Genomic DNA, 12940 nt, shown 5'->3' with positions numbered 1-12940 from the left:
CCACATCTGGCACCAGGGTTACATACAAATCAGTACCTCACCACATCTGGCACCAGGGTTACATACAAATCAGTACCTCACCACATCTGGCACCAGGGTTACACACACATCAGTACCTCACCACATCTGGCACCGGGGTTACACACACATCAGTACCTCACCACATCTGACACCGGGGTTACATACAAATCAGTACCTCACCACATCTGGCACCAGGGTTACATACACATCAGTACCTCACCACATCTGGCACCGGGGTTACATACAAATCAGTACCTCACCACATCTGGCACCAGGGTTACATACACATCAGTACCACACCACATCTGGCACAGGGGTTACACACACATCAGTACCTCACCACATCTGGCATAACTGGCACCCACACAGTATCTATCTCCTCCTGCAGTTTGGTCATGGTGTGGGGGTTACCTTGTTGGGGAACACAGTATCTATCTCCTCCTGCAGTTTGGTCATGGTGTGGGGTTTACCTTGTTGGGAAACACAGTATCTATCTCCTCCTGCAGTTTGGTCATGGTGTGGGGGTTACCTTGTTGGGGAACACAGTACCTATCTCAACCTGCAGTTTGGTCATGGTGTGGGGGTTACCTTGTTGGGGAACACAGTATCTACCTCCTCCTGCAGTTTGGTCATGGTGTGGGGGTTACCTTGTTGGGGAACACAGTATCTATCTCCTCCTGCAGTTTGGTCATGGTGTGGGGGTTACCTTGTTGGGGAACACAGTATCTATCTCCTCCTGCAGTTTGGTCATGGTGTTGGGGTTACCTTGTGGGGGAACACAGTATCTATCTGCTCCTGCAGTTTGGTCACGGTGTGGGGGTTACCTTGTTGGGGAACACAGTATCTATCTCCTCCTGCAGTTTGGTCACGGTGTGGGGGTTACCTTGTTGGGGAACACAGTATCTATCTCCTCCTGCAGTTTGGTCATGGTGTGGGGGTTACCTTGTTGGGGAACACAGTATCTATCTCCTCCTGCAGTTTGGTCATGGTGTGGGGATTGGATGCCAGGTTATAGGCCAGGAAACTCATAGTAGTGCTGCTGGTCTCGTAGCCACCGAAGATGAAGATCATGGCTTGAGACAAGATCTCATGATCAGTCAGTCCTGTGGAGGGAGAGGAGAGGAGTTTAGAAGTAGAAAGTTTGCAGCCATCCACTTCCTTATGTCTGAAACACAGGATTCCAGCGAGGGCAATTTTGGGGCTTCACCATGTTTCATTGAAATGTACAGCTGTGTGTCATCCGCATAGCAGTGAAAGTTAACATTATGTTTTCGAATGACATCCCCAAGATGTAAAATATATAGTGAAAACAATAGTGGTCCTAAAACGGAACCTTGAGGAACACCAACATTTACAGTTGATTTGTCAGAGGACAAACCATTCACAGAGACAAACTGATATCTTTCCGACAGATAAGATCTAAACCAGGCCAGAACTTGTCCGTGTAGACCAATTTGGGTTTCCAATCTCTCCAAAAGAATGTGGTGATCGATGGTGTCAAAGCAGCACTAAGGTCTAGGAGCACGAGGACAGATCCAGAGCCTCTGTCTGACGCCATTAAAAGGTCATTTACCACCTTCACAAGTGCAATCTCAGTGCTATGATCGGGTCTAAAACCAGACTGAAGCATTTCATATACATTGTTTGTCTTCAGGAAGGCAGTGAGTTGCTGCGCAACAGCTTTTTCAATTTTTTTTGAGAGGAATGCAAGATTTGATATAGGCCGATAGTTTTTTATATTTTCTGGGTCAAGGTTTGGCTTTTTCAACAGAGGCTTTATTACTGCCACTTATGTTGAGTTTGGTACACATCCGGTGGATAGAGAGCCGTTTATTATGTTCAACATAGGAGGGCCAAGCACAGGAAGCAGCTCTTTCAGTAGTTTAGTTGGAATAGGGTCCAGGATGCAGCTTGAAGGTTTAGAGGCCATGATTATTTTCATCATTGTGTCAAGAGATATAGTAGTGAAACACTTGAGTGTCTCCCTTGATTCTAGGTCCTGGCAGAGTTGTGCAGACTCAGGACAACTGAGCTTTGGAGGAATACGCAGATTTAGAGAGGAGTCCGTAATTTCCTTTGTAATGATCATGATATTTTCCTCAAAGAAGTTCATGAATTTATTACTGCTGAAGTGAAAGCCATCCTCTCTTGGGGAATGCTGCTTTTTAGTTAGCTTTGCGACAGTATCAAAATACATTTCGGATTTGTAACGTGGGTCGTACAAAGGGGACCAAAGGGGCGTGTGAAGTGCTCATATTTAACTTCAATGAAACACTATAACAAAATAACTAAAACGACCGTCAACAGTTCTGTCAGGTGAACATACACTAAACAGGAAACAACTACCCACAAACCATAGGAAAAAAACACCCCTACTAAATATGAACTCCAATTAGAGGCAACGAGGAACAGCTGCCTCCAATTGAAGGTCAACCCAATAAACCCCATCTAGAAATAGACAAACTAGAAATCCAACATAGAAATAGAAGACAAAGAACAAACACATAAACACCCCCTGTCATGCCCTGACCACTCTACCATAGAAAATAACAACTTATATTGGTCAGGACGTGACAGGATTGTTCTTATTTTCCTCAATTAAGTTGGAAAGGTGTGTGTTTGTAACAGGTGTGTGATGGTAGCAGTAGTTTACAGGTGTGTGTTAGTAACAGGTGGGTGTTTGAAACAGCGGTAAACTGGTGTGTGTTTGTAACTGTAGTTTATGTGTGTGATTGTAACAGGTGTGTGTTTGTAACAGCAGTTAACAGGTGTGTGTTTGTAACAGTAGTTTATAGGTGTGTGTTTTTAACAGGTGTGTGTTTGTAAGAGGTGTGTGTTTGAAACAGTAGTTTACAGGTGTGTGTTTGTAACAGTAGATTACAGGTGTGTGTTTGTAACAGTAGTTTACAGGTGTGTGTTTGTAACAGGTGTGTGTTAGCAACAGTTGTTTACAGGTGTGTGTTGGTAACAGGTGTGTGTTTGTAAAATGTGTGTTTTAAACAGTAGTTTTCAGGTGTGTTGGTAACAGTAGTTTACATGTGTGTGTTTGTAACAGTAGTTTACAGGTGTGTGTTTGTAAAAATAGTTTCCAGGTGTGTGTTTGTAACAATAGTTTTTAGGTGTTTGTTCGGCAGGTACCTTTTGTCTGTTCCTGCCCTGTCTTTGTGTCGTTGCCTTTTTGAGAGTCGATCATCAGTTGTAAGAAATCCACCCGACTCTGCGAATGAAATTAGGTCAAATATGTCCAATCACAGCCAACACAAACAGATTCTACTGGATCTGGTCCAATCACAACCAACATGAACAGATTCTACTGGATCTGGTCCAATCACAACCAACATGAACAGATTCTTCTGGATCTGGTCCAATCACAACCAACATGAACGGATTCTTCTGGATCTGGTCCAATCACAACCAACACAAACAGATTCTAATGGATCTGTTCCTATCACAACCAACACAAACAGATTCTAATGGGTCTGTTCCAATCACAACCAACACAAACAGATTCTAATGGATCTGGTCCAATCACAACCAACACAAACAGAATTTAATGGATCTGGTCCAATCACAACCAACACAAACAGATTCTATTGGGTCTGTTCCAATCACAACCAACACAAACATATTCTAATGGATCTGGTTCACAAACTACTTCTCAGACAGAGTTGTTTGTCAAATCGGAGGGCCTGTTGTCCGGACCTCTGGCAGTCTCTATGGGGGTACCACAGGGTTCAGATCTCTGGCTGACTCTTTTCTCTGTATATATCAACAATGTCACTCTTGCTGGGGGTGATTCCCTGATCCACCTCCACGCAGACGACACCATTCTGTATACATCTGGCCCTTCTTTGGACACTGTGTTAAAACCTGTTGGGGCTAGGGGGCAGTATTTTCATGGCCGGATGAAAAACGTACCCAATTTAAACAGGTTACTACTCCGGCCCAGAAAATAGAATATGCATATTATAGATAGAAAACACTCTGAAGTTTCTAAAACTGTTTGAATGGTGTCTCTAAGTATAACAGAACTCATATGGCAGGCAAAAACCTGAGAACAAATACAAGCAGGAAATGAACATTTTGTGGCTGTACTATTTTCAAGTCATTGCCAATAAAACACACAGTGACAAAGGATTCATTTTGCACTTCCTATGACTTCCACTAGATGTCAACAATCTTTATAAAGTTGTTTGAAGCGTCTATGATGAACAGAGACCGGATGAGAAGGAAGGGAAGTTGATGATCCCTGTGATGTCATCTCTTCATTATTGCGCACTCATGCGCGTTCATGTGAGGTGAGACCTTTTTCAAAACGTCTTTCAAGACACAGGAGAGGTCCGGTTGAAATATAACTGATGTTTCACGTTAAAAATGGCCCAAAAGATTGATGCTAAACAACGTTTGACATGTTTGAACGAACGTAAATAGATTTTTTTTTTAAACTTTTCGTCGTGACTTTTCCTTCCCGCGCCCTACATTTTGAGTAGCCTACCGAACGCGCTAACAACACGGAACAACATGGAGTTATTTGGACATAAATTATGAACTTCATCGAAAAAAACAACATTTGTTGTGGACCTGAGATTCCTGGAAGTGCCTTCTGATGAAGATTATTAAAAGTAAGGGAATATTTCTAATGCTATTTATGATTTTAGATGATTCCAACATGGCAGCTATCTGTATTGCGTAGTGTATTTTTCTGACCAGAGTACTCAGATTATTGCAAAGTATGCTTTCCCAGTAAAGTTATTTTGAAATCTGTCAATGCGGTTGCATTCAGGAGATGTTAATCTATAATTCTTTGAATAACAGTTTAATATTTTATCCACGTTTTATGATGAGTATTTTTTGTAAATTCACTGGCAGTTTTGGGGGAGACACATTTTCTCAACGACACACGCCGATGTAAAATGCTGTTTTTGGATATAAATATGAACTTGATAGAACAAAAATGCATGTATTGTCTAACATAATGTCCTAGGAGTGTCATCTGATGAAGATTGTCAAAGGTTAGTGCATAATTTTAGCTGGTTTTCTGTCCTTGAATTGAAAATGGATGTGTGTACTTTTTTTGGCTATGTACTCTCCTAACATAATCTAACTTTATGCTTTCGCCGTAAAGCTGCTTTGAAATCGGACAATGTGGTTCGAATAAGGAGATGTTTATCTTTTAAATGGCGTAAAATAGTTGATTGTTTGAGAAATAGAAATTATTCGATTTTTGATGTTTTGAATTTCCCGCCATGCTAGCAATCCCGTCAGTGGGATTCTATCCCCAAACGAGCTTCAATGCCATACAACACTCCTTCCGTGGCCTCCAACTGCTCTTAAACGCTAGTAATACCAAATATATGCTTTTCAACCGTTTGCTGCCTGCACCCGCCTGCCAGACTAGCATCACTGCTCTGGATGGTTCTGACCTAAAATACGTGAACAACTACAAATACCTAAGTATCTGGCTAGACTGTAAACTCTCCTTCCAAACTCATATCAAACATCTCCAATCCAAAATCAAATCTAGAATCGGCTGTCTATTTCTCAACAAAGCCTCCTTCACTCACGCCGCCAAACTTACCCTAGTAAAACTGACTATCCTACCGATCCTCGACTTCGGCGATGTCATCTACAAAATAGCTTTCAATGCTCTACTCAGCAAATTGGATGTAGTCTATCACAGTGCCATCCGTTTTGTTACCAAAGCCCCATGTACCACTCACCACTGCGACGTGTATGCACTAGTCGGCTGGCCCTCGCTACATATTCGTCACCAGACCCACTGGCTCCAGGTTATCTATAAGTCTATGCTAGGTAAAGCTCCGCCTTATCTCAGCTCACTGGTCACAATAACAACACCCACCCGTTGCACGCACTCCAGCAGGTATATGTCACAACGTCCACAGAAGGTGGCACCACTCCCCGGTCGTGCGGCGCTCAGCGGTTGTCGTCGCCAGCCTACTAGCTGCCACCGATCCATGTTTCATATGTCTGTTAGTTATGTCTGTTTCGTGCGCACCTGTTTCTTGTTTGTAATTAGTGGGAGGGTATTTAGTTTGTCAGTTTCTTGTTTGGAGTTGTGCGGGATTGTTTCGTGTTACGTTTTGGGTTTAGGGCTGGATTTATTTTTCCTATGTGTTTGATTTACACGACGCTGATATTAGGCATTAGGGTTGCCAGGCTGCGTCCCGTGTATTTTGAGTTTTGGAGCTGTTTGACCTCCTGCTTGTGTTTTGCACCCTGCCTAATCGTTGTATTCACTCTAGACTTAATTAAATCTTTTTCTACGGACCTTTTGTCTCCTGCACCTGACTCACCCGTTTCCTGCTCCTTGAAAGACGTGACAGTATATCTATCTCACTCGTCATCACCAAAGCCAACACCAACGTTAGCCACCTTTCCATCCAGTTCTCTGCTGCCAGTGACTGGAACGAATTGCAAAAATCGCTGAAGCTGGAGACTTACTTTTCCCTTACTAACTTTAAACATCAGCTATCTGAGCAGCTAACCAATCGCTGCAGCTGTACATAGTCCATCTGTAAATAGCCCACCCAATCTACCTACCTCATCCCCGTATTGTTTTAATTTACTTTGCTGCTCTTTTGCACACCAGTATCACTACTTATACACCATCATCTGCTCATCATCATCTGCACATCTATCACTCCAGTGTTAATCTGCTAAATTGTAATTACTTTGCTACTCTGGCCTATTTATTGCCTTACCTCCTCATGCCATTTGCACACATTGTATATAGACTTTCTTTTTTTGTATTGTGTTATTGACTGTACACTTGTTTATCCCATGTGTAACTCTGTGTTGTTGTTTCTGTCGCACTGCTTTGCTTTATGTTGGCCAGGTCGCAGTTGTAAATGAGAACTTGTTCTCAACTAGCCTACCTGGTTAAATAAAGGTGAAATAAAATAAAATTAAAATAAATAAAAAAATACAAATTTTAAGTTATTTTAGATGATGACACCTAGCTATATAGTTAGCAAGCTAACATTATAGCTACTGAAACAGATTGTCGTTTTGCTATGTTTTTGGGGATGAACATTGTTTGCATCCATGAGCTAGCTAGCTTTTTTTATGAGCAGCACCTGGTTTTAAATAAAGGTGAAATAAAAAATAAAAATAAAAAGATGGGTAGAGGTCTACCCGTAATAAAGAGATGCTCCGCTTTTTTGACACCACCCTCCAAAAAGCAAGTTCTGCATGCTCTAGTTTTGTATAATCTTGATTATGGTCCAGTCGTGTGGTCCAGTGCTGCAAGGAAAAACCTAATAAGCTGCAGCTGGCCCAGAACAGAGCGACACGTTTTGCTCTAATTTTAATCAGATGGCTAATATTAATACTATGCATGCCAGTCTCTCTTGGCTAAGAGTTGAGGAGACTGCATCACTTTTTATTAGAAACATTGTATTGAAAATCCCAAATTGTTCGCATAGTCAACTTACACACAGCTCTGACACACACTTATCCCACCAGACATGCCACCAGGGGTCTTTTCATAGTCCCCGAATCCAGAACAAATTCAAGAAAACGTACAGTATTATATAGAGCCATTACTGCATGGAACTTCCTTCCATCTCCTATTGCTCTAAACAGCAAACCTGGATTAAAAAAACAGATAAAGCAACACCTCTCCCCTATTTGACCTAGATAGTTTGTGTGCATGCATTGATATGTAGGCTACGTGTGCCTTTTTAAAATGTATGTAGTTCTGTCCTTGACTCATGATGTTCTGTATTATGTTTCATGTTTTGTGTGGACCCCAGGAAGAGTAGCTGCTGCTTTCGCAACAGCTAGAGGGGATCCTAATAAAATACGTCCTCAAGCTGTTCTTGTCTAATGATGTTCTGTATTATGTGGACCCCAGGAAGAGCAGCTGCTGCTTTCACAACAGCTAATTATTTTATTTATTAGGCAAGTCAGTTAACTTCTATGGGCTAGGTGGGACGCAAGAGTCGCATCTGCGGAACACAGCCAGTGAAATATCATGGCGGAAAATTCAAAAACAACAAAATTTCATAATTCAACTTTCTCAAACATACAACTATTTTACACCATTTTAAAGATAAACTTCTCGTTAATCTAACCACATTGTCCGATTTCAAAAAGGCTTTACAGCGAAAGCAAAACATTAGATTATGTTAGGAGAGTACATAGACAAATATAATCACACAGCCATTTTCCTAGCAAGGACATGTGTCAATAAAACCCAAAACACAGCTAAATGAAGCACTAACCTTTGATGATCTTAATCAGATGACACTCCTAGGACATTATATTACACAATACATGTATGTTTTGTTCGATAAAGTTCATATTTATATCCAAAAACAGCATTTTACATTGGCGCGTGATGTTCAGAAAAAGTATTCCCACCAAAACGTCCGGTGAATGTGCACATCAATTTACTCATCATAAACGTTGACAAAATATATAACAATTATTTTAAGAATTAAAGATAGACTACCCCTGGATGCAACCGCTGTGTCAGATTTTAAAATAGCTTTACGGAGAAAGCACATTTTTCAATATTCTGAGTACATAGCTCAGCCATCACGGTGAGCTATTCAGACACCCGCCAAGTTCGGGGCAACCTAAACTCAGAATTAGTATTAGAAATATTCTCTTACCTTTGCTGATCTTCGTCAGAATGCACTCCCAGGACTGCTACTTCCACAAGAAATTTTGTTTTTGTTCGAAATAATCCATATTTATGTACAAATACCTCCGTTGTGTTCGTGCGTTCAGGTCACTATCCAAAGGGTAACGCGCGAGTGCGGAACGAGAGACAATAAGTCAAAATGTTCCATTACCGTACTTAGAAGCATGTCAAACGCTGTTTAAAATCAATCTTTATGGTATTTTTAACGTAAAATTGCGAGAATATTCCAACCGGACAATAGCGTATTCCTTCAAGAAGAAAAAGAAGGAGGAGCGTGCTCGCGGGACCGAGCATATGCAATCCCTTTGTTGCCAGGCAGACCATTCAGAAACTGAGCTCCTATTATCTGCCCAGTGACAGGAAAATGCTCAAACCACTTTCTGAAGGCTTTAGACAGCCAATGGAAGCCTTAGGAAGTGCAACGTCACCCCACAGACGCTGTAGCTTCGATAGAGAATCAAAAGAAGAACTACAATTCTCAGACTTTCCACTTCCTGCTTGGAATTTTCTCAGGTATTTGCCTGCAATATGAGTTCCGCTTTACTCACAGACACCATTCAAACAGTTTTAGAAACTTCAGTGTTTTCTATTCAAATCTACTAATAATATGCATATTCTAGTTTCTGGGCCAGAGTAGTAACCTGTTTAAATTGGGTACGTTTTTCATCCGGCTGTGAAAATACTGCCCCCTAGCCCAGACAGGTTAAGAACACATTCTAATTTTCAATGACGGCCGTGGAACATTGGGTTAACTGCCTTGTTCAGGGGCAGAATGACAGATTTTTGTCTTGTCAGCTCAGGGATTCAAACTTGCAACCTTTCAGTTTCTTGTCCAACACTCTAACCACTAGGCTACATGCCTCCCCATGTGGATCTTAATAAAAATACAAAATACAAAAAATGCAAAACACAATCCGATTCTAATTGATCTGGTCCAATCACAACCAACACAAACAGATTATAATGGATCTGGTCCAATCACAACCAACACAAACAGTTTCTACTGGATCTGGTCCAATCACAACCAACACAAACATATTATAATGGATCTGGTCCAATCACAACCAACACAAACATATTCTAATGGATCTGGTCCAATCACAACCAACACAAACAGTTTCTACTGGATCTGGTCCAATCACAACCAACAAACATATTACAATGGATCTGGTCCAATCACAACCAACACAAACATATTCTAATGGATCTGGTCCAATCACAACCAACACAAACAGTTTCTACTGGATCTGGTCCAATCACAACCAACAAACATATTACAATGGATCTGGTCCAATCACAACCAACACAAACATATTATAATGGATCTGGTCCAATCACAACCAACACAAACAGATTCTACTGGATCTGGTCCAATCACAACCAACACAAACAGATTCTAATGGATCTGGTCCAATCACAACCAACACAAACAGATTCTAATGGATCTGGTCCAATCACAACCTACACAAACAGTTTCTATTGGATCTGGTCCAATCATAACCAAGACAAACATATTTTACTGGATCTCGTCCAATCACAACCAACACAAACAGATTTTAATCGATGTCATCCAATCACAACTAACACAAACAGATTCTAACTGATCTGGTCCAACCACAACCAAGACAAACATATTCTACTGGATCTCGTCCAATCACAACCAACACAAAAGATTCTAATATGAACGTAGATATTTGGGTCCCAATAATAGTTTTTTAAAATTACGACATGATATCGGTATGGACGTTCCATATTGGTCCCCATCACTAATTACATTACATAGTTTCATAGTTATACACTGCTCAAAAAATAAAGGGAACACTTAAACAACACAATGTAACTCCAAGTCAATCACACTTCTGTGAAATCCAACTGTCCACTTAGGAAGCAACACTGATTGACAATAAATTTCACATGCTGTTGTGCAAATGGAGTAGACAACAGGTGGAAATTATAGACAATAAACAAGACACCCCCAATAAAGGAGTGGTTCAGCAGGTGTTGACCACAGACCATTTCTCAGTTCCTATGCTTCCCTGCTGATGTTTTGGTCACTTTTGAATGCTGGCGGTGCTTTCACTCTAGTGGTAGCATGAGACGGAGTCTACAACCCACACAAGTGGCTCAGGTAGTGCAGCTCATCCAGGATGGCACATCAATGCGAGCTGTGGCAAGAAGGTTTGCTGTGTCTGTCAGCGTAGTGTCCAGAGCATGGAGGCGCTACCAGGAGACAGGCCAGTACATCAGGAGACGTGGAGGAGGCCGTAGGGGGGCAACAACCCAGCAGCAGGACCGCTACCTCCGCCTTTGTGCAAGGAGGAGCAGGAGGAGCACTGCCAGAGCCCTGCAAAATGACCTCCAGCAGGCCACAAATGTGCATGTGTCTGCTCAAACGGTCAGAAACAGACTCCATGAGGGTGGTATGAGGGCCCGACGTCCACAGGTGGGGGTTGTGCTTACAGCCTAACACCGTGCAGGACGTTTGGCATTTGCCAGAGAACACCAAGATTGGCAAATTCGCTACAGGCGCCCTGTGCTCTTCACAGATGAAAGCAGGTTCACACTGAGCACGTGACAGAGGTGACAGAGTCTGGAGATGCCGTGGAGAACGTTCTGCTGCCTGCAACATCCTCCAGCATGACCGGTTTGGCGGTGGGTCAGTCATGGTGTTGGGTGGCATTTCTTTGGGGGGCCGCACAGCCCTCCATGTGCTCGCCAGAGGTAGCCTGACTGCCATTAGGTACCGAGATGAGATCCTCAGACCCCTTGTGAGACCATATGCTGGTGCGGTTGGCCCTGGGTTCCTCCTAATGCAAGACAATGCTAGACCTCATGTGGCTGGAGTGTGTCAGCAGTTCCTGCAAGAGGAAGTCATTGATGCTATGGACTGGCCCGCCCGTTCCCCAGACCTGAATCCAATTGAGCACATCTGGGACATCATGTCTCGCTCCATCCACCAACGCCACGTTGCACCACAGACTGTCCAAAAGTTGGCGGATGCTTTAGTCCAGGTCTGGGAGGAGATCCCTCAGGAGACCATCCGCCACCTCATCAGGAGCATGCCCAGGCGTTGTAGGGAGGTCATACAGGCACGTGGAGGCCACACACACTACTGAGCCTCATTTTGACTTGTTTTAAGGACATTACATCAAAGTTGGATCAGCCTGTAGTGTGGTTTTCCACTTTAATTTCGAGTGTGACTCCAAATCCAGACCTCCATGGGTTGATAAATTGGATTTCCATTGATTATTTTTGTGTGATTTTGTTGTCAGCACATTCAACTATGTAAAGAAAAAAGTATTTAATAAGATTATTTCTTTCATTCAGATCTAGGATGTGTTGTTTAAATGTTCCCTTAATTTTTTTGAGCAGTGTATAATAAGTAAATACAGAATATTACAATATAAATACAAATGTTCAGATGAAAATATCAATATAACAATCAAATATAAATATAAAACATGATTACAGTTGAGTTCCCAGTGTCACGTCCAGATTTGATCTTAGCCAGCGAGGCGTAAAAGAAGTCTGTCACCGCAGACGGGAAGAAAGAAAACTTCATCTTCTCCAAGATAGGACCTATGAAGGGAAATAACACTGGAGAAGGAGAGGAGGAGGGGAGGAGGGGAGGAGGAGGGGAGAGGAGGGGAGAGGAGGGGAGGAGGGGAGAGGAGGGGAGGAGGAGGGGAGGAGGGGAGGAGGGGAGGAGGGGGGAGGAGGGGAGGGGGGGAGGAGGGGAGGAGGGGAGGAGGGGAGAGGAAGGGAGGACGGGAGAGGAGAAGAGGAGGAGGGGAGAATAGGAGAGGAGGGGAGGAAGGGAGGACGGGAGAACAGGAGAGGAGGGGAGGAGGGGAGGAGGGGAGGAGAGGTTGAGGGGAGGAGGGGAGAACAGGAGAGGAGAAGAGGAGAGGAGGGGGGAGGAGGGGAGGAGGGGAGGACAGGAGAGGAGAAGAAGAGAGGAGAGGTTGAGAGGAACGTTTTATAGAAAGGTGTTCAACTGCATATGATTAAAAAGTTCAACTTTGTGTCCGTGTGTCTGGGTGTGTGTGGTCTCACCGAATAGGAGCAAAAGTGGGTTGAACATGTCAAACTTGACCATTTTCTTGACGTTGGAAACGAAGGGGTCTGAAGGGTTGTTCAGAGAGTCAATGTCCACACTGAAGGCTGTGCTGGTGACCACGTCCATACTGTAGGGCCCAAAGAACCTGCAACACAAACACAATTACACAACTACTGACCACAACGACT

The 12940-nt window shown here is 42.9% G+C and overlaps 1 protein-coding gene across 2 annotated transcripts in view; it reads right to left on the bottom strand.

Annotated features, from left to right (window-relative positions):
- Window positions 1-12940, bottom strand: part of LOC115178667 (cytochrome P450 3A27-like) — a 54515-nt gene that overhangs the window by 3597 nt on the left and 37978 nt on the right. For both annotated transcript variants that reach the window (XM_029739934.1, XM_029739935.1), the window contains exons 7-10: window positions 12749-12897; window positions 12162-12289; window positions 3160-3238; window positions 964-1124 (exon numbers count right to left, since the gene is read on the bottom strand). In XM_029739934.1, the coding sequence (XP_029595794.1) occupies window positions 964-1124; window positions 3160-3238; window positions 12162-12289; window positions 12749-12897 (517 nt within the window). The remainder of the gene's footprint in view (window positions 1-963; window positions 1125-3159; window positions 3239-12161; window positions 12290-12748; window positions 12898-12940) is intronic.

The sequence above is a fragment of the Salmo trutta genome, chromosome 38 (genome assembly GCF_901001165.1).
Source record: "Salmo trutta chromosome 38, fSalTru1.1, whole genome shotgun sequence".
NCBI lineage: Eukaryota > Metazoa > Chordata > Actinopteri > Salmoniformes > Salmonidae > Salmo > Salmo trutta.
The sequence above is the reverse complement of the archived record's forward strand: the minus strand, read 5'-3'. Positions and strand labels throughout refer to the sequence as shown.